The sequence below is a fragment of the Anas platyrhynchos genome, chromosome 7 (genome assembly GCF_047663525.1).
Source record: "Anas platyrhynchos isolate ZD024472 breed Pekin duck chromosome 7, IASCAAS_PekinDuck_T2T, whole genome shotgun sequence".
In the NCBI taxonomy this organism is placed as follows: domain Eukaryota; kingdom Metazoa; phylum Chordata; class Aves; order Anseriformes; family Anatidae; genus Anas; species Anas platyrhynchos.
In genome coordinates, this window is record NC_092593.1 from 38,132,629 (window position 1) to 38,152,101 (window position 19,473).

The window sequence follows — 19,473 nt, forward strand, 5'->3', positions numbered from 1 at the left end:
AAAGAACAGACAAATTGGACGCTCTTCCTCGTACATTTCCTCAGCACACAGATCATGCTGCTCGGAAGTTACTGCTTGTGCTGATTTACGCTATCTGTGTATCTGGCCCTGCAAGTCAATGACCTTTAGAATACTGCTTTTTGTAATTACACAAAACTATGTAAGTAGCTATAACATACCATCTTGTTTTCCGAAAAGTAAAACCACGTGGTTTATTTCTCAGTTTCCAAAGTCCATCTGCCTCAGTTTTCTGAGGCTTTGAACTTACTCTTGAAACCTCTTCCAGAGAGTAAAAAGGGAGATGACAAAAGTTTCTTCTTTTAGTAGAATGAGTGTCCCTGCCTGGCTTCAGTGTAGGCTAAGGAAAATACTTTCTAAAGCACCACGGTGGATGAGCCTGCTCTACTGAAATAGACAGAGCTTTTAATGTGGCATGTTTCTGAGGAAGAAATGATGGCAAGGAAAGCTGGAGGAAGTATCTTTCCCACTTTAAAGATTTATACTAAAAACTGAATTTTGCACCCCTAAATACAGTATGCTTGAAAGTACTCTTGTAGTGTATACTGTATAGTGGAGAGAGCATTTCCCCAGCCTGTACTCCAGAAGCCTGATAAAAATTCTTCCACTCTGCCACCCCGCTAAGGCTCTTGAACGAAAGCTTTCTTTGTACCTCTGTTTTGCCTTTCCAAAATTCTTACAAAGTAACAGAGTAAACTATTATTGCCTTCATTATTATGATGATGGTTTCAATAGAAATTTCCACTTAGGAGAAAGAGGCTGATTTAGACCCAGCAGCAAATGGGCAACAGGAGCACAGTGTCTGGAAGGGCTCAGTGACTGCTTAGGCTCAGTGAAGATTGTGGAAGAGTCTTAGGCAATTCACAGCCTAACCACATGCTTCTGCTGCTTGGGGCTGACAACCACTCATTAGAAGTATGGATCATGCTGTGTGGGCTGTAAAACCACAACTTATAAAAGACACTGTATATAATTAGTGAGGGATTCATTACAAGCTGGTTTAATAGTAATTTGGCATATTATTTACATTTATTAAGAGAATTGAGTTTTATCTTTTTTTTGAGGGCGATTTTAAAAACATAATCACCTACTTTGGAAAACCAAGTCATTAAAAAAGACAAAAACTTAAGATCTTGGCCTACTGAGGGAATGTATGCCTTTCTCACCCTCACAAGAAAATTTTAAGCCTCCAGGAGGAAAGGTTTTTCTTCTCTGGACAGCATTTTTCCATTCCAACATACCAAATCATGTGGACACTAATTGTTCATTTTCTTGGACTCACATTTGGTAACATAAGGAAAAGTACCTTGGTTCCTGAAGTCGAAATTTCCAGTCAATCTCCACTTCATTACATTTTGAACAGTATTACAGCAGTAAAATAAAGTGACTTAGAGTAAAGTCCAGCAGCAAGATGCATACTATTTGCATGTGAATCGTTGCATGTGTTACCATTAGCTCCTATCTGTACAGCAATGAAAAGTACCTGGAGCACAACCAACTTCTCAGCAAGGAAGTGAACTGAAAGAATAACAGTCCCCCTGTTGATTTAGTCTGATATACAACACAACATGAAAGAAAGGAATAGAAGTGGCATCAGGGATAGCAATAGTTAAGCCAAACTCATAAAAATCAACCTTTTCAGGGCCTTTCACGTGCTACTGACTTACTACTGTAAAAGACAGTGATATCAGCTAAGCAACCTGATGTGTCTCACAGAAATCTCAGTAATTTGATTCTGCACAATTGATTACACAGCAATCAGAGCACTGTGAACTCCATACATATCAAATTAACATGTTTGTGTTTATATTCAGAGACATTTAAACCACAATCACAAACCTACGTAACTATATTAGTTGCATTCTGTGCCTCAAAATTAGGAAGAAGAAATAGGGACAGGTGTTTTTGTGTGTTTTTAAGCTGTGCAGTAGTTATTTTAGAAACGGGGGAAAAAAAAAAAGCAAAATCCACTGACTTGTTGAATCCTAGCTTTTGCCACACTCATGCCAAGCATTACCAGACTTTACAAGCACTCCCACTGAAACTAAAAGAGCCATTTACAAACTGTAACACTGCCACAAGTGAGTGATGGTGCCTGAACACAAATGCTTTAGTTATCTGAGAATCAGCAAGAGTCCCAGGGCAGCATTCTCATCAGATCCAGCAGTGTGTTTACACACAAGACTTGTTCGGAAAACTGAAAGTTTGCTATTCAGGATCACTATTAACAACATCTTACCTGCCAGCCAGTACTACTTGGTGTTAGCACAGTAAGTCTTTGAAGCTGGTAAGACTTGGGCTGAAGCTAGACTGTACGCAGGAACTAGATATTTAAAAATGCAAATACAGCTTTCTGCTTAGGGCTTAGTCCATTTAAGTGTAAACGTGGAAGATCAGTTATTTTTTATGAGGTCAAAGTTCCACATATGAATGCCAGGAATTGCCAGCTCACAACAACTGTAGATGTTTGTCATACACAGTTGTTTATTTTAACAAGCACTGTAGCATTGGGTTACTTGAGCTTTCACATTTGTGAAAGTATGTTAAAAGCTATCTACAGAGACAGAAATCAAATGTTTCCTAAAAAAGGGAATCATAAATTAAAACTGAAGTGCATGATTCTCCTAAATGCGAAGAGCTGGCATTTCTCCTTTACTTGCTGAACTGAATATGGTAGTTTATATTCTCTACACATTTCTCCACGTTGCTCTACAAGAAGTAGTTTTATTCTGCAGTTTATGACAGTCAGGGCTCTGCACTATCTTTTCAGAGGAAATCGTGAGCATCCTGTTCAGGCATGTCCTGACCGTTTCCACACTGCGAGCTGTGCTTGTTAGCACCAGGAATTTCAGTATTAGAGAACATTCAGATAGTCTCCCACAATCCACTTTCTCACTTAGACTTAAAACAAATGATTAGATTTTGGTCAGAAATAATTGAAAAAGAAAATCAAAGCTTTTTCTTTTTGAAACGGAATCAAAACTAGCCCACAGGTCATCCATAACAAAGTAGGCTTATCTTACTACAAGGTATCATTAAGCCTCTGAAAGGTATTAGAGTATTTAGTTTGAAATACCCATTTCCAGAATTTGCTTGTCTTGTACCATAAAGTGGCAAGTTAGCTTTGTGTAAAGGCTACCTGCCATGTCTGTGAATTTCACACTGTTGTTTCTGTTTCTTTGACTTTCTCAGTGTGGTTCAAATGGCAGCCTGCAGGCCGGAGAGAACCCAAGAGATATCCCTGCCTCTGACATTAAGCTGGAGAAAGCAGCCAAGGGTTGCTGGTCAGAGAAACTCTCCATGTGTTGGACAACCATTTTGTGCCTAAAACTAGACTCTGAATGCAAGCTATTCCTGAGGAATCTGTTTAGCAGGAATGGGCTTAGATTTAGGTTGAATTTCCTCCATGGATCAGGCCAATCCAAAGCCACTACCACAAGTTACAAGAAGCAGACTAAACGCTGAGATGTGGCTAATCAGTTAGTTCACCTACATTTTACATGTTACTGTACTTCTAACAGCTGTTATCTCATTCTAGAGACTGCAGAATTCCAGAACTGGATGAAAGGGAAACTTCCAGAAATATATCAGCTTCTTCACAATATGGAAAAGGATAGAAACTGCAATTTTATTTATTTATTTATTGTCAATGTGTTCATGCTCGAAGCGGTTTCTTACATCACTCAAACGTCATTATTCTAGTTCTCGTATAGCTACCATTAAGCTTTGAAAACAACTCTCTTTTTCTGTTTTTACAAAATCAAACAATTAAAAAACGCAACTTTTTTTTCTCATCCTACTCCTCCAAACATGTCACTACCCAATTTAAATGCTGCTTCTTGTCTTCAAGACCTTGCACAACTCAAATCCTGCTTGCATCTTGGACTCTCATACTCTTAAGTCAAACAACCCTTTACTCAAAATGCACCTTTTCTGCAATCCGCAGTTTGCTTCTTCCAGACTTGCACACAGTTTTGGTATCAAATTATAAAAATTACACAACTAAACTCTACTTTAATGGCTATGTGCATCCCATTCTAGAAGTCTGGCATTGGCTTTCAATCAGACATTGTCACTGGTGCTATTTTATTTTAATTTGTATTAACCTTGCTCCTAAATGATGAACAGCACCTTCAGGAAGTAAATACTTGCAGATGTAATCAAAATGTAACAAAACCAAGTTTAGATGTCATTAATCATTCTAATAACATTTTCCATTAAAGTAAGCATTGAAATATAGATGCCAGCCTCAGCTACACTGCCGTGTCCATCTTATGAGAAAAAAAAAAAAAAAAAGAAAAATGCATGCATCAGGCAGTGGAACAGTGAGGACGTAAATTTCCAAGCAAGGCAAAATATATTTGCATATTCACTTAAAACTTGATAATGTTTCTCAAATGGCTTATCTGTTCTAGTAACTAATGAATATTAGTTGTACCTCTAGTATTAACATCACTAATGCAAGTTTAACACACAGTTGTACCTTGGAAGAGCAGTGATCTTCCCCCACTTCTCCACGCAAAACCTTCTTGGACCATTGCTCCCTCTTAGAGAGGCAAATCCCTCGTAAGGTATGCTGGATGTGCCTGTAACAAACTGCCAGCACAAACAAAGCATCAAGGGTACTGGATGCAGATGGTGCAGGTTAGGAATTTATTTATATCAGCATACTCACTGCAGTTCAAATGCATACGCGAAAATATTTGCAAAATAAGGAAATTTGTGAGACACAAGTAATAGATGCTACTTTAAACGTATGATAAAGGAAAACATGCTGTTTCCTGATAGGGCTCTAGAACAGACAGGTTCCCAGAATAATTTCCCTCAAAGCATTCTCTTTGAAAGCCGTAATAGGAGTAATTATGCTACCCAAGTACTGTAGAATAAAACACCATTAATACCAAGTTATTTCAGCTTAGGCCTAAGTCATTTTTTTCCTACTGTGTTTTTTTTCTGTATGAAGAGTAACTAAGAAAATGGTAATCACGTAGGATAACGGCTTTGTGTAAGGCCTTTTTGGTCATGTGAATTTCAATACTGTTATAAACAGCAATGAATACTGTAAGAAAAGGACTTAATTCTGAAGCAAAGTACTTAAATAGATAAAGAAAACCCTTCATCCTACTCATGGGTAATTCAACGATCAGATGTAAATTCTGATTCAATAAGAGCTCAAACACATGTTATGGTTTGGGGTGTGGGGTTGTTTCTTTACAGTTACAGTGGAGATAACCTGTATTTCATAAAATTTAACTCCCTAGTAAGCCCACACATATTCCTCTGTTGAAAGGAGTTTGTCCTTCATTAGCAAAATTAATTCTGCAGGCTGACTTAGTGAAAATGGAATTGGACTGATTTTCAGATTTTCATCATCATCTTCTAATTTAAAGTACTTTATCTTCCATCTAAGCTTTCTCTTTCATAAGCTGTACAAATATTATAATTTCTACCTAATAGCAAAACCAATTACAGTTTTTTTTTAGCTTTACCAGTCTTTATGCTTTACTATCTTCACTAGTCTAAAACACTAGTAAGGGATTATTGACATCACATGCTTTATCTTAAACTTATTTTTTTACATTAGAAAACTATAAAAATATAGACTGTGTGCTTTAGTCGCTTAAAATTTTTATGAGTCTCTTGAGGTTATTCAGGTTACTCCCATTAGCCATCATCATTGTTTTTGGCTATCATACACCTAGGCAGAACTATTTTAGCATCTAATTTTAGTGATGCAAACTATTTCTACACACAACAGTTGATTTCCTACCTGCAAAAGTCTTAGTCGTTGTTCATTGTTGAACCTTTCCACAGCAGCCCAGAACCACCGAATTACAATGTGATTGTCATGATAACCTGTTAAAACAAGAAGAGCCTTTATACCTTTAGTATTATAAAAGTGACTGGGAGAACAGTTAATAAATCTTTCCTAATTTGGCACTAGCCACTGTAATGCCACATTCCTTATCAAATTGCAGCAAAATGAAGGAGCCAAGAGAAAACTTCTGAAATAATTACAAATCTTAGAGAATTAATTTATTATGACAAAAAAAATATCTCTTTTGCAAGCATGTCTTGCACTATGCGATCACTAATAGGAAAGCCAATTCTTGAAATATTCTAGTGCTGTGCTCTTTATATATTTAAAACAATGTTTCTCTTGAGGGAATTCCCAAATCTCCCATTGTTAGCAGCCTGCAGCCGCTGGGATTACTTCTGATTTCCTATCTTCTTTGAGAGTGGAAAAGAGGTAATGAATGGTTACCATTTCCATTTATTTCCCAGTGTCTTAGTGGTACTCTACTAGTGTGCTAGTGAGTACAGTACCTCCTGCAGAGAGGAGTGCTTTTTGATGCTGTCCAGACAAAAAGAGGTAGGGGAAAATTGCAATGTAGCAAACTAAGATGGACAAAATACTTTGTCCTAAAGCAAACTTAACCAGAGAAATGCAGAATATACTAAAGATGTATCTCACAGGATGATACATTAGAAACTTAGAAACTGGGTAATTTCAGGTCCCCCAATGCTGTCAATGAACAAATAAAAACAGAATTTACCTCCTCTATATTCTGTATTATTTCTCCAGTCACTCAAGTCAATTTCTGCTGTTCCAGCTATAACCAGTTCCAGTTCTCTTGCATCAAATACAGACACAAGCCTTGCATCAACTACCTGTGAAAGGAAAGAAAAAAGGGTCGTCTCTTACTAAGACACTTATCTTTATAAGACGTCTGTCTCACAAATAGAAAGAATTAAAAGCTTTCTTTTTTAAGGCAAATACATGGACCTAATTTCTTAAGCTGCAGTTCCATTCAGTTGCATTGGAGGACCACAGAGTTTGGTAAAGAAATTTATTGGCAAATATTGAAGTATTTCAGGACAAATTAAGTTCAATACATCCAACTTAATTGTTCATGATAAGACAGGTAAGCGAGAAACACCTTGAAATACACTCACATGTGCAATGCTGAGTATGGCATGCACACAGAACCTCAAAGGCCCAAAGCAGAGACAAACTGGTCACTTTAGCAAGCATTCACTTCTAATTATACAAATAATGATCAAAATTACTATAACCACAGCATTTAAGTCAATGACTAACTGATTTTTGCGAACACGTATCTGTAAGGACACTTCTATTTGTATATGATGCTTTTTGTGACCGTGTATTTGGGAAATAGGAGAGAAATATTTTGGGGAGATAACGGAAGAAATGAAATTTCTGCTGGGATTTTTTGTTTTTACCTCATAAAACCCACGAACTAGGCTTTCCGTTTGTTGTACAACTCCTCTCTCAATTCTCCATTTTACCATTCTTTCTATATATTCTTTCTTGTTCTTTTCAGTGACTGGGATGTTGGCACCTCCTGGCTTTAATTCCCGTTCTGTGATCTTAGAAGAAAATGACCGAGTGACAATATAGCATTATAAAGACAAAAGAAATAATTGCAATGATTTAAACTTCTAACTTGAAGTAATTCCTCAAAAGCACTAGCCAAGATTGACTTTAGCAAATTGGAATATGTGAAACAAGAAAACATAAAACACATCTTTTTGGATTAAGTTATATTTAGTCCAAAGTAAGAGGACTAAACTGAAAAGAAAAAATTACCTTAAAAAAGATTAAAAGATTAAAGGTTTTTTTTCCTACTTTACTACTATTGAAGTTTTTTATTACTAGTAACAACAAAGGTGTTGTGATATCTCTGAATGCTAACTCTACTGCAAATAAATTTAGGGAAACCACCTCCAACAAGACAATCCGAAATTTTTATGTTTCAGATAGTTTCCAGAAAATCTCCTTAACCAGAAATTCATGTTTGACAGGTTACAAATGATAATTACTCCTGAGAGTTCAACGTTGTTTTCATCAGCTAGAATTTTACAAAACCAAGTTCAAATCAGCATGGAATTACAACCATTTTTCTGTCCAAGTGAATGTTTATCTAGCAGTAGAGTACACAGAGGAAAGGAAAGAAAATTAAGAAAATTGCACACCTGCCCAAAAACTTCTTCATTTACAGTAAATGTGAGGTCTAGGATATCATGAATATCATTGTCTTTCATCCACTGCAAACTCTGGTGAAACTCCTCATCAAGATATTCCAGGTCACTCAGGTCACAGAGTCTAACATAAACACGACAAATATACATAAATACAGATGAGAGCAGTAGTATGTGCTCAGTAACCAAACTCAGAATGGTAGTGCAAAATAGACTAAGATTAATGAGAGCTAAGAGAAAAATCAACAGAATAAAGAAGATACCATTTCAAATCTCTCTTTATTTGCTCAACAATAGCAGTTAATGTATAAGTAAAACAGGTTTTGTTAATGTGCAAAAATCCAAAATTTATTAACTTGCTTTTCAGGCTTACGGCGAGTGTGTCCCATGTTTTCTGAAAATACATAGATTGAAGAGAGAAAAAATTCATATCATAAAAGAAATGGTAAGTTTTTAACAACAAAAACCTACTGTCCCTTTTGCTTATGGACCTACACTGCCCCCTCTCTTACCTCTTCACTGTGCCAAGAAGTCTGTTCACATAGCCTGCTTATCATAGGAATATCTTTTTTTTCCTTTAAAAAAAATAAAAAAATCCGTATTTCTCCATACCTGGTCCTTCTTTTGCAAATTCGGTCTGTAAGCCAATTGCCATTGTCAATTTTTAAGTTTCTTCTCCAAGATTCGATCACATGAACTACTAAAAATGTTTAATACTGGGTTGGTAGTTTCTGCCATTCTTCTTAACTCTGGGTAATGTCATGTTATGTGAAACAGGACACTGGGACTAATCACTAATCAAGCTGCTTTTCAGCCGCAGGGTTCCCTGCCTGCTCCCATTCTCGGGCATGTATAAAGTCAGCAAGTAGCCCTGTACTTCTGTTGGATACTCTAAGTGTAGTTGAAGTGGCATCCTGCAGTAACAGTCCATACATCAAGGATTTGGCACAATGCCCCATCTGCAGAGATAGTCAGGATGGCTCAAAAGCGAAGATCGCAAGCTGAGATGGAGAAACTGCATGTATTACACTACGTAGAAAGGCAGCCACACCATCCTCCACTGTCATCTTAACTGTTCAGAGAAACACCAGCTTAAATCATTGATTTAACATGGCAGCCACCCAATATTAGTATTAAAGTCAATCTAGGGCAAGTCCTCACCCTTACTAGGTCTTAGCACTTAGGTACTTGAAAAACATGCATGCAACAGGAATGGATGAATGACTCCTTACTATTAGAATGCATGTTTTAAAGAAAAAAATATCCTTCCAGACTTCTCAATAACAGCTTTCAAATTGAGGACAAAAATGAAGCGCCTTAAATTCATTAGTTCTTAACTTCCAGACATGCTGAGCAAGTGCAGCTCTCACTGTTTCAGCCAGAACAGCAGCAGTAGTTCTGAAAATCAAGTCTGCAGTATATCAAAGTAAAACTCCTCAAAATGGAGATTGCCAGCAATCAGAGAATGCGGGTCTTGCAGTCTAGGTTATGAAGTGATTCATATCCTACCCTATGACTCATTACAAGACAAATTAATAACATCTCCACTAGTATCTGAAATAAAACCATAGCTCTTCATTCAACTAGCTCAAATGTAAGATTTTGTAGAAGAAAGCTGATAACATTGCTAAAAAAAATCATGAGGTTTCCATACAGATCTGCACGAAATCAGTAAGAAGAACATCCCAAGTTTTTAAGTAACTGGCTAACACCATAAGCAGCAACAAGTAAGGTTTTAAAAAATGGTGGATTGAAATGATAAGACTGCATTATAAGTAACATCCTGTCTTTGAGGATAAGAACATTTATTGGTACACAAAATGGCATCATCTGTGGGGAAGGAACCAAACAGAAAAGGAGACATAACAATTCCACTCACATTCGGAGGAGGGCTTTATAAAAGGGTCGTGTAAAGAAGGCATCCAGCAAATATTGATGTATCAGAGCAAGACCAAGGATTCGACCACTAAACCTGAACCTAGAAGAGAAAGAGTTACAATCAGTGTACTGAGACTGTGTTTTGTACACTGCTCTGTCATCAAAACCTACTTATACTTCCAAACAGCATTTTAAAATCAGACTGCTATATCTAAATTGTGGTGTTTTGTTTTGTTTTTGTTTTTTAGTTGTTTTTTAATTCTTTTATTTTCATCTTTCTTTTACATTCTCACTAGGGCACAGAAAAAATGCAAGTCTGCTGAGTATGGAAAATCCCTAGATACCTAAGTTGCAACTTCTCAGAAATGTCAAATCTGTATTTAACCCATTCAACCTTGGCAATGCTATGCTCTTTTTAAAAGCACATATTGCAAAACGATAGCCACTATTTATTTTCTTCAGACATTCCATGTAGAATTAACTTGTTTTTTTGTCACTGCAAAGCTGAAGGTCCTCCCCTCCTACCATTTCTCCCAGCCTGGCACTTGTTGCTGTGTTCTTTTTCTGTTAACTTACAGTGGCTCGTTGCTCTTTTTAAAAACAAAACAAAACAACAACAAAACAAAACAAAACAAAAAAACACACATGTATCTTAGTGCTCTCTAGCTCCACGTCAAAGCAATCTAAATGATCTTCAATCCCCTGGTGGCATAGTGGAGAGGAGTTTGATAGATTTCAGATCAGATGGCAGCAACTTTGTAACATTTAGGGTCTTTGCAAATATGCCCTGGAGAATAAAGATCCATTGTGAAAAACCCTGTACATCTCTGGAACTAGATTTTAATGCTCCTAATGTTTAAGAAATCATTTTTCTTAATCTTTCTGTTTATGCATCCTCAGCCACATTTCACCTGGAAAGATTAGGGCTTTACTCCACCTGCCTGTATACAGGCTTTGCAAGATGAGGATGCAACACACAGAGCCTCCTCCTTCCACGCATAACTGCTTGCCACAGATACTTTTTCTGAATTCCCCTTGAGGCTTTACAAGAGCAATGATGTCACTGACACTGGCACCAAAAGAGAGGGCTTATGCCTCCCTCACCCCAGACAAGGTCTCTGGTCCCACACTGTGGAAGCCAGGGGTGAATACAAAGTGCTGGCAGAAGCTTCACAGCACCAAAGGTTCTTTCTCCCCTTTTTGCCATATTGTTCTGCTTTTCTGGGACAGCACAAACCATTTTTTGCTGCAGTGTTGGAATTCAACATGTGGGTTGCTTCAACTAACTGAACATTTAATTTTCAACATTTAATTTTCTATTCATTTTTAAAACTAGTAATGAGATATCCATCAGATATTCACTCTTCACAACTGGTTTCCAGTAAATAAGAGACTAGTTCATATCTGTTGTACACAGATGAGCAGGTGCCATCCTACTGTTACTGTAAGCTAACTACTTACACGGCACAATTCTCCATTAATATTCACAGAAAACCTTTACCAGCTTTTGGAGATGCCATGAGAAAATGATGATGAGAAAACTACTTAAATTGTCTAATCATTATGAAAATGGCATTAAAACAATCCTTGCCAACTATTTTAGAACTCTGTGTGTATGTACAGACTTTTGCTTAAGAGCTATGCAACCACCAGTCTTTTTTCTCCCCTGTAATTAAGATAACCTCCATAGATCTGCTTCCAGTAGATCCGTGTTGGTGTTGGTGTGTGTGTATGTGTCTCTCCACCCACTAAGGAGACCTCATGCTTTTTAGGAAGTCCCAAACAAATTATATACAGTAACACCTATTTGAAAACTCCCTTAATCTACTTAGTTGACAAAAAGCCAATGTTTCAAGCCCTTTTTTAATGCACAAAGAGTTAATATTGCTTTCATGAAATGACTGTCTGCTAACGTACAAGAAATATAGAGTTGCACTATGAGATAATCCCATGACACACGTTCCAAATCACACTTTTGCTGACCTTGTGAGAAATAAGATCATTTAAAACCACCACAAGAGAAAACAAAATGAGGAAATGCTGAAGAAATGCAATTATTTTGCTGCTGGATAAAAAGATAAAATTATGTTTTATATGTCTGAACAAACACGAAATGTTCCCTGCAAGTGAGAACAGCAGAAAACAATCTGAAAACAAAGAAAGAGAAATAATTCTTACCACTCGTGGTGATTGTCTACAAAAGCAGACATGGGACTTATTTGTACTGTATAGGTATCGTTAGCTGAATATTCAAACAAACCATAATATGGATTGAAGAGCTCTCTAGATACCAGGAAAAAAAACTCTCTTGAAGGTCCACTGTAGTCCAACCTTTAAAGAGAAATTTGACATTACTACATATTGTTTATTGTGTGCAAAGGAACACTTTCTCAAGTTTACATTCCTTACACTACATTTTCCATTAAAATTTCTTAAGATTTTAACCAGAACCCTTATCCTGCGGATTGCTTAATGCAAAGGGATGTGAAGTCCTTGTGGAGATCTTCTGAAATGGAATGGCTTGGAGGACTGGAATGAAATGCTCTACGCAGACTGCCTTCATCAAAAATTTTGGCTCCAGCTGTAATGGTCTTTTGCCATGGGAATATAACCAAATAAATGGAGGAGGGGAGGGGAGGCGAGGAAAGTGTCTGAGAGGAGAGGGAAGAAACATGAAAAGATCCAGCAGTAGACCAGTCTGCATTGGACAAATTAAGAATGAAAATGAAAAATAGTCATATTTTGTCCATGCAGACATACAACAATAGGACAGTTTGAAGGGCAATATTTCTGTTTTTCCTAGCAATATAACCTGAGATTACTTAAGTGATTTATCTTTCTTGGTCTAAATTTTCTTGTCTGTCTTCCAAAGTTGAGTGCATTTAAATGTCTTTTGGAGAGTGTATTTCCTTTGGTTTTTTGCTATTTCAAGATTCCAGTACTAATGAACAAGGAATCTAAATAACCCCTTCTTCCTGAATCATAAACAAACTCATTGCTGACAAAGCACTAACACTGAGTTTTGACATTATGCTGCAGGTCACCAGTGAAATGAGTTGAGTACAAAGTTAATGCTTTGGTGGAGGTAGAAAACTAGAGATTATCCTGTGTGGAGCAGAGTTTACTATAATCTTAACAAATATATATTGAAATGCTTCTTCTATAGCTTGAAGATTTCATGCTTAACTTTTACAAAGGTCTTGCTTTAGTACTACAATGGACAGCCAGAAGTATCACAGAGAAGGTCAGCTTTTACATAGGACTCCTGCAACTAAGGTTTTGGCTCATGAACTTTTCAAGAAGACAGACACAGATGAGCGTGGTTTGTAAGGATGAAGTTGTCAGGCAAGTAGAAGTTAGGTACAATTATCAAGTTGAGGACAAAGCCTCTTTCTTCTGTTGAAGGAAAAATATTTTCCCTTCAGTCATTTGGAAGCACTTAGCTTCTGCTAAGTTTCAGAAGTGAAGTACTGAAACAGATTCTTACCCTGGCAAGAAGGACAGATTCCATCCTCAAACTGCAGGAAAAAATAACAGTTTGATATCATGGACAACTGTTAGATCTTAATCTTGGCACAAATACCAGATCAAGAAAAGGGTCATCTGGAAGACTCTTGCAAACTTCTGGGATAATTAGATTCACTATGAAATCTGAAGATGGAATAGAAACTGTGTGCTTGACTATCAGCCATTGCACACAGCTCCTTTTGTACACAGTGTTATTGTGAGTCATGTTAAATAAATCAATCATGAGAGTCCTGCACTGTCAGTCAGATTTATCCCACAATTAAAGGCTTGGCACAAGGGTGAGAAAACTTCATACAAGAGGTATGCAACCACACAACAGCTGCAACTGTGGGGCATTTGGGTATTCAGGAGCAGAGCAATATGTTGTTGGCAACATGACTCACGTCTCCCGGGAAGCACCATTAATACTTCAGCTTTACCACTCTAAAACGCAAACCAGCTTCTGCTAATATTTAATGGAACTTAGGGAAAGTAACTTTAAAGAATCATATTCTTTGCATCAAAATTTTCTTCACTTTCACCGTGTGAAACATGAATGCAAAAACCACTAAACTAGCATCACCGTCATGACTGTAGAAATTGAAGAGACTGACATTGTGAGACTTACAATAAAAGCTGTATGAATGGCAATAAACATGTCTGAATTACCCCACTTAATAATATACAAACATACAGTGTATACATATTAGTAAGTACATATAAAAAAAAAGTTACTCAGAGTTTCACTCTGTGAGGATTCAATTTCCCTTACTTTAAGTCTTACATCAAGACTTTACCAAGAGGCAAAGCAATGCAACAGTGAAATTCCAATGAACTGTCTTAAAAAAGAAGCAAGTAGGAAACAATTTGCCTCCAGTATTCCTCCTCTCCTCCACCCTGACCTGTCTTTCTACACCTAGCCAAATGAATAGTTTGATGTGATACGTATCCTTGCACCATCTCTGATGAAACAATACTGTTTGCACATATCCTTTCTTCATTCAAAACAGATTTGTAAACAGAGAATTGACGTCATTTTAATTTGACTTTGCTCTTAATTAACTCATTCTTTCCCATTAGGAGAGAGTCTTGTGTAAAGCTGGATATAATGACAACTGTATGTGTCACCTCCATTTCCAGGTCACTCTTCATCTTTCTGTACTGAGTGATGAACTGCAAAAGTCTGATGTCTGATGAAAGGAGACAGTCTATCTGGATCAATCTCTATCTCATGTATGATTTTCAAATTTTCCCTTTCATTTTTAAATCTGAGTCGAGGTTGTAGCTGTGAAAGTAAAGTCTGGTAGGGCTGTGTAAGACAGGCCTTGTTCCTGCATCCCCACCCTGCTCCGTCAATATAGTGTAATCTCATCCTGCACCAGCCTTGTCATTCCAGTTCTGAGCTTTTCCTCAGACAGCATAGTGATATTATTTATATGAACATGTCCATACTTGGCTCTCAGCTGTCAACCTTTTTTATTTTAAGACTTCAGTAGATCCGTATTAAGACTAAGCACTTCAGGGTAAACTTTAAACAAACAACAGTATTTAGGGTTTTCAAAGACAGATTAACTTTATCTCATCTTGTATGAGATGTTTCTATTACAATATAGGTGTTTTAAAAACTCACACATCACACAGCAGTAACACACGCTACAGGATTCCAAGAGCTGTGTGCTGCAGTTTCCTAAATATCAAGGAATAAAGTTTTGAATGTATTTACAAATACATTCATGAAACGTATCCATAACAATATCTGTACCTAATGAAAAAGGCTTTAAGATCTGACAAAGGGGACACAAAACAAGAGAGACAAAATAGGCCAATAGTGCGTTGTTCCAGTTTCACTTGCAAAGAAAATCTAACCACATCTTGCCTTGTATGGCACATCTGACGATCTATAAGACGTCAGACTTTCCTGAGACACAGACTGAGCATTCTCTGAAATGACTTTGAAATATCAGCAGTATCTGTGTCTATCTGACAACTGGCAACAGCCTAATTGCTTTTATTTGTGATGCAGGCCCTGGCCTAGAGAGACAGCGGGTGCCTCCTGCAGCTCTGAGGGCCTTCCGCTCCCATTGCCTTGGACACGAGCTAGGGATTAAACATCTAGTTTATTCTGGAAGCATCCCCCCTCCAACAAATGGCAGCTGTCTTTTAACAAGCACTAGAGATATAATGTCAGCACTGACAGAAAAGAAATATGAATAACATGAGAAAGCCGTTTGTTTTTCTCTTTGCTTTCCCAGCAACACTCTGAAACACACACTGACTATTGTGAAAATTCACATAAACACATGTACTACTTCTGCAAAGGCAGGATGCATTACATTTCACAAGGCCTAAAAAAAATAATCTTGAACAGCTGTATGTTCTAGGCTTATATATGTGGCATTTCCTGACCACAATCCTTCCTCTTTTCACTCTAGACCACAAAAAGTTTGGTGAAACAGCACAGCTGCAAGACAGAGTTTTGAGATCACATTTACTTCCCTGTTCTACTCACCCTTCTTCCCCAACAAATGTGACATAGAGCTTATTTCTCTGCAGGTCTTTTCTTGAGTAACCCATAATCTGGTTGAAGGCATCTTCTAGCAAGTGATCTCGCCTGATGATTAGTCTGAAGAGCAAAATAATTTCGAAACAGCAATTCATGAACATGAACCACACTTGGAAACATTTATTTACACTACAAAGTAAGAGGGTGTCTTACTAGAGCACTGATACCTATTTCTGCTGGATAATTTGATCCAGATCAGGCAGCTTCTGTCTGTTAGATCCCTGAAGCATCTGACTTTATATTTCAGTAAAATGTCTCTTGTACAGAGATAATATCATTTTAATTTTTTCTACTCAATTTCCTCCTTATATTACAGCCACAATGGGAAAGATCCTGAAGTAAGCATTTTCATTAAGTCTAAAATCCTTCTGTAAGGCTGGGCCTTTAAATCTGTCTTGTTGTAAGCAAGAACATAACCTTTTATATAGAAATCAATCTCTTAACAAGGCAGAAGATGGAGTTGTGTGAAAGTCACTGAATGATAACTCCAGAACTGAACATCCCTACATTATCCCCAGCATAGGTGTGATGGGACAAGTTTAGAAGCAATTTCAATTATTCCTCCAAAATCAGACTGAGGCATCACCTGTAAAAACATACCATACCTTTTAACAGAAAAATGGTGGGAGTAAGGAAACATCATAAAGATCTGAAATAAGAGGTGGAAGAATCCTACTTACTTAAACATTTCATCTTTTGTCAAAAAAAAAAAAAAAAAAAAGTGTTTAATTAGTTTCCTGAAACTTGGCTTGCCTTATATTCAAATAGTGCCTTACGCATGTGTTTGATCACTCAGACTGAAGGTGGGAGCTGTGCCCCACACAGAGGCAGCTTGCCCCTCCACACATCATCTTGCAAAGCCCTTACTGGCTTTACTGCTTGTGCAGCGATCAGTCCGTGGTTGCAGGGTTCTACTCTGCAGATGAGATAGAAATGGAGAGGAAGAAGCCCGGAACTTGCCTGGTACCTGTGCAATAAGAAGACCCAGACAGCAGGCAAAATGTGCTGGGGTCCTTGTTTGAAAAAAAGGAGCAGGTCAGTGTATGCCTGGGAAAGGAACTCAGGGAAAACTTCTGTTTGAAGCCAGGCTGTCTTTCGACTTAAAAATCCACAGTGTGAAGGCAAATAGGTCAGATAAAAAAGGATGCAAGAAATGTAATACATGTAGATCTTACAGGTAGCATCTTTACCAGCTATTTGCCCACGTATTCATGACAAAATCTTTATAGATTAAGCTTTAACTGCTTATGATTTAATTACATTATGGGACAATAAAGTTCAGTCCCTGGCCTCTTAGGATTGTCTGAACAACATGATTTGAACTCTGTTTCAGTTGTGGGAAATTTTTAACAAGGTCATACAAACCAAGTCTGAGCTCTGCACAAATTCCTGCAAAACATGAGGAGCGACTGGCTGGGGAAAAATCATCCCTTATTCTAACAGAAAAAAATGTTTAAAAGGGTTCTAGTGCCTCATGGTTAAGGGAGACAAGTAGAGCAATGATTTGCATGGGAGGAATTGTACTTTTTCATTACAGTTGATTTTGATTTGCCTAAACTATGCGAGTTTTTACCTGGCACAAGACTTACAGAATTATGAAGGTATCTTTGATGAAGATCCTTAACATAACAGTATGTAATCACATGATTGCCAAATAAATGAAGCAGGAAAGACTTCATTCTAAGCACTCCAGCAGTCAGAGTGCTGAACTTAAAAATATTAACAGTTTTTTAAGGTGATCCTTCAAATTTAACATTTAATTTTATGAGCCCTCTTTAAAAAGAGCTCATAAAAGAGGACCTCTTTATTAAAGAGGACCACAATATCAACACAGGCAAGGATATGCAAAAGATAAGAACAACTGCTTTTTTTCAACAGAAAAAGGCAGAAGAAAATATAATTATTTATAACACAGCAACTGCTAAAAAAGAAGAGTTCAGATGCCTCCTGTTGTGCACGCTTTTTCAAAAAGCGCTTTTTGCCACTGTTTTAGTAGTATTGTTCATATGAAAATACAATTGTTGGAAATATGGAAAAGAAGAGCTTAGAACTCGCTGTATCCTCTGCAGTTAATCACATGCTGGCACTAAGTTTTTTATGACAGGCTTTATATTTCCAGAAGTGCAAAGGTAACCATAACATCTACATTCCTTCTAAAGGGAAAAAGCTTGTAGACATGCAAGACAAGGCAAACTGCCTGAGAAATTAATCCATTTTCATGAGATTCTTCAACGTACTTCAATTTCCCTGGGCCTTGTCCATATCCTTTAGTCTCCAACTTCCTGTAAAAGTTCCTCAGCTTGGCTTCAAAATCTCTTTTGTAAGGAGCAGGAGCTCGGGCATTGGCACGCTGAGTACCTGCAGGAATAAACAAAGAATGAGCTGTAGTGACATGGATTGATTAATATCCCATGCTCTACCAAAAAGACTAACAGCATGGGATGTGTTTGGTTTAGTCACCTTTACAAATGAGTAAATGCAGTGTATCTTCAAATACGCTCTGCATCCAAGAATTTCCAGTTGCTCATTTCCAATAGTATCATGTTTCTAAAGCATGCCATAAAAGTGCAAATCCAGGTGAATGCAAAAGATTGATTTTACAAAGCGGCACGATCAACTGGAAAGCCTTAATTTTGTTTGTCACAGACACTTTACACCAAACCTTTAAAACAGTTCATAATCATGAACTTGCTCATAAATGTTCTGCTCTGTTCTGTTTTTAATATTCTCGGGAAAAACAAGACCTCAGAAATAAAGTATAAATACTGTCCTCTGCTGTTCCCCAGTTGAATATATCACACTGAAAAAGGAAGATTTCTGGAAATTCCCCAGTGGAAGTTTTCTCTTGGGAAAGTACAAGGAAGAATGGAAAAGGTACCAGTTTTAAGCTTGTGGAACTTTTCATTTGTAACTGCAAGAACACATGTGAAGATGTAAATGAATTTCTCTTTGAGAATGTGTTTTTGAGGGTCAGTTTCTTAAAACTTTTTTGAGGGTCAGTTTCTTAAAACTAGAAAGATCTGTATGCCAAAAAATTACATACCCACCACATCTGTGCATGCAAGTCCAGTATATGCAAATCAAGCGTTCAGTCTGATCTGTTCTGAATATTACAACTATTAGAACTAAAACTTCCACTGGATAAAAACTTCCTGGATAAATTACTTCAATTGATTTAATTGCAAGAAAGTGTGCCAAAGAGGCAGTTAACCCTAGCCCCGTGACTTTCATCTTCTCAACCCTACTTTTACATTAAGAAATTATTTCCCTTTGTGAGTGTGAAGGCATCTCCCCCTCAAAAACTCAGAGGATATTAAAAAATTTCTCATGTCTTACATTAAACATAGGTTTCTAACTACTTATCTGTAACTGGGGATCATCTAACAGGTCCATAATACACAGGAAATGCAGTTTAGAAGAACGTATTTTAAATGTGTTTTAAATTGTATGAGTTCTTACATGAGTTTTCTTTTGTCTCCCGGTATGAAACTAAGCCAATACAG

At 37.2% G+C, this 19,473-nt stretch overlaps 1 protein-coding gene across 6 annotated transcripts in view; it reads right to left on the reverse strand.

Annotated features, from left to right (window-relative positions):
• The window catches only part of HECW2 (HECT, C2 and WW domain containing E3 ubiquitin protein ligase 2), a 192,474-nt gene that overhangs the window by 9,423 nt on the left and 163,578 nt on the right, over nt 1-19,473 (reverse strand). For 5 of the 6 annotated variants that reach the window (XR_011810504.1, XM_072040570.1, XM_072040569.1 and 2 more), the window contains exons 20-28: nt 18,208-18,328; nt 15,917-16,030; nt 12,079-12,231; nt 9,902-10,000; nt 8,017-8,146; nt 7,264-7,410; nt 6,576-6,690; nt 5,789-5,874; nt 4,502-4,614 (exon numbers count right to left, since the gene is read on the reverse strand). Coding sequence is in view for 5 of the 6 variants with exons in the window: in XM_072040570.1 (XP_071896671.1) it covers nt 4,502-4,614; nt 5,789-5,874; nt 6,576-6,690; nt 7,264-7,410; nt 8,017-8,146; nt 9,902-10,000; nt 12,079-12,231; nt 15,917-16,030; nt 18,208-18,328 (1,078 nt within the window). In the remaining variant the exon portion in view is untranslated. Of the gene's footprint in view, nt 1-4,501; nt 4,615-5,788; nt 5,875-6,575; nt 6,691-7,263; nt 7,411-8,016; nt 8,147-8,190; nt 8,417-9,901; nt 10,001-12,078; nt 12,232-15,916; nt 16,031-18,207; nt 18,329-19,473 lie in introns of those variants that run through there. The other variant, XM_072040572.1, reaches the window with a different exon arrangement.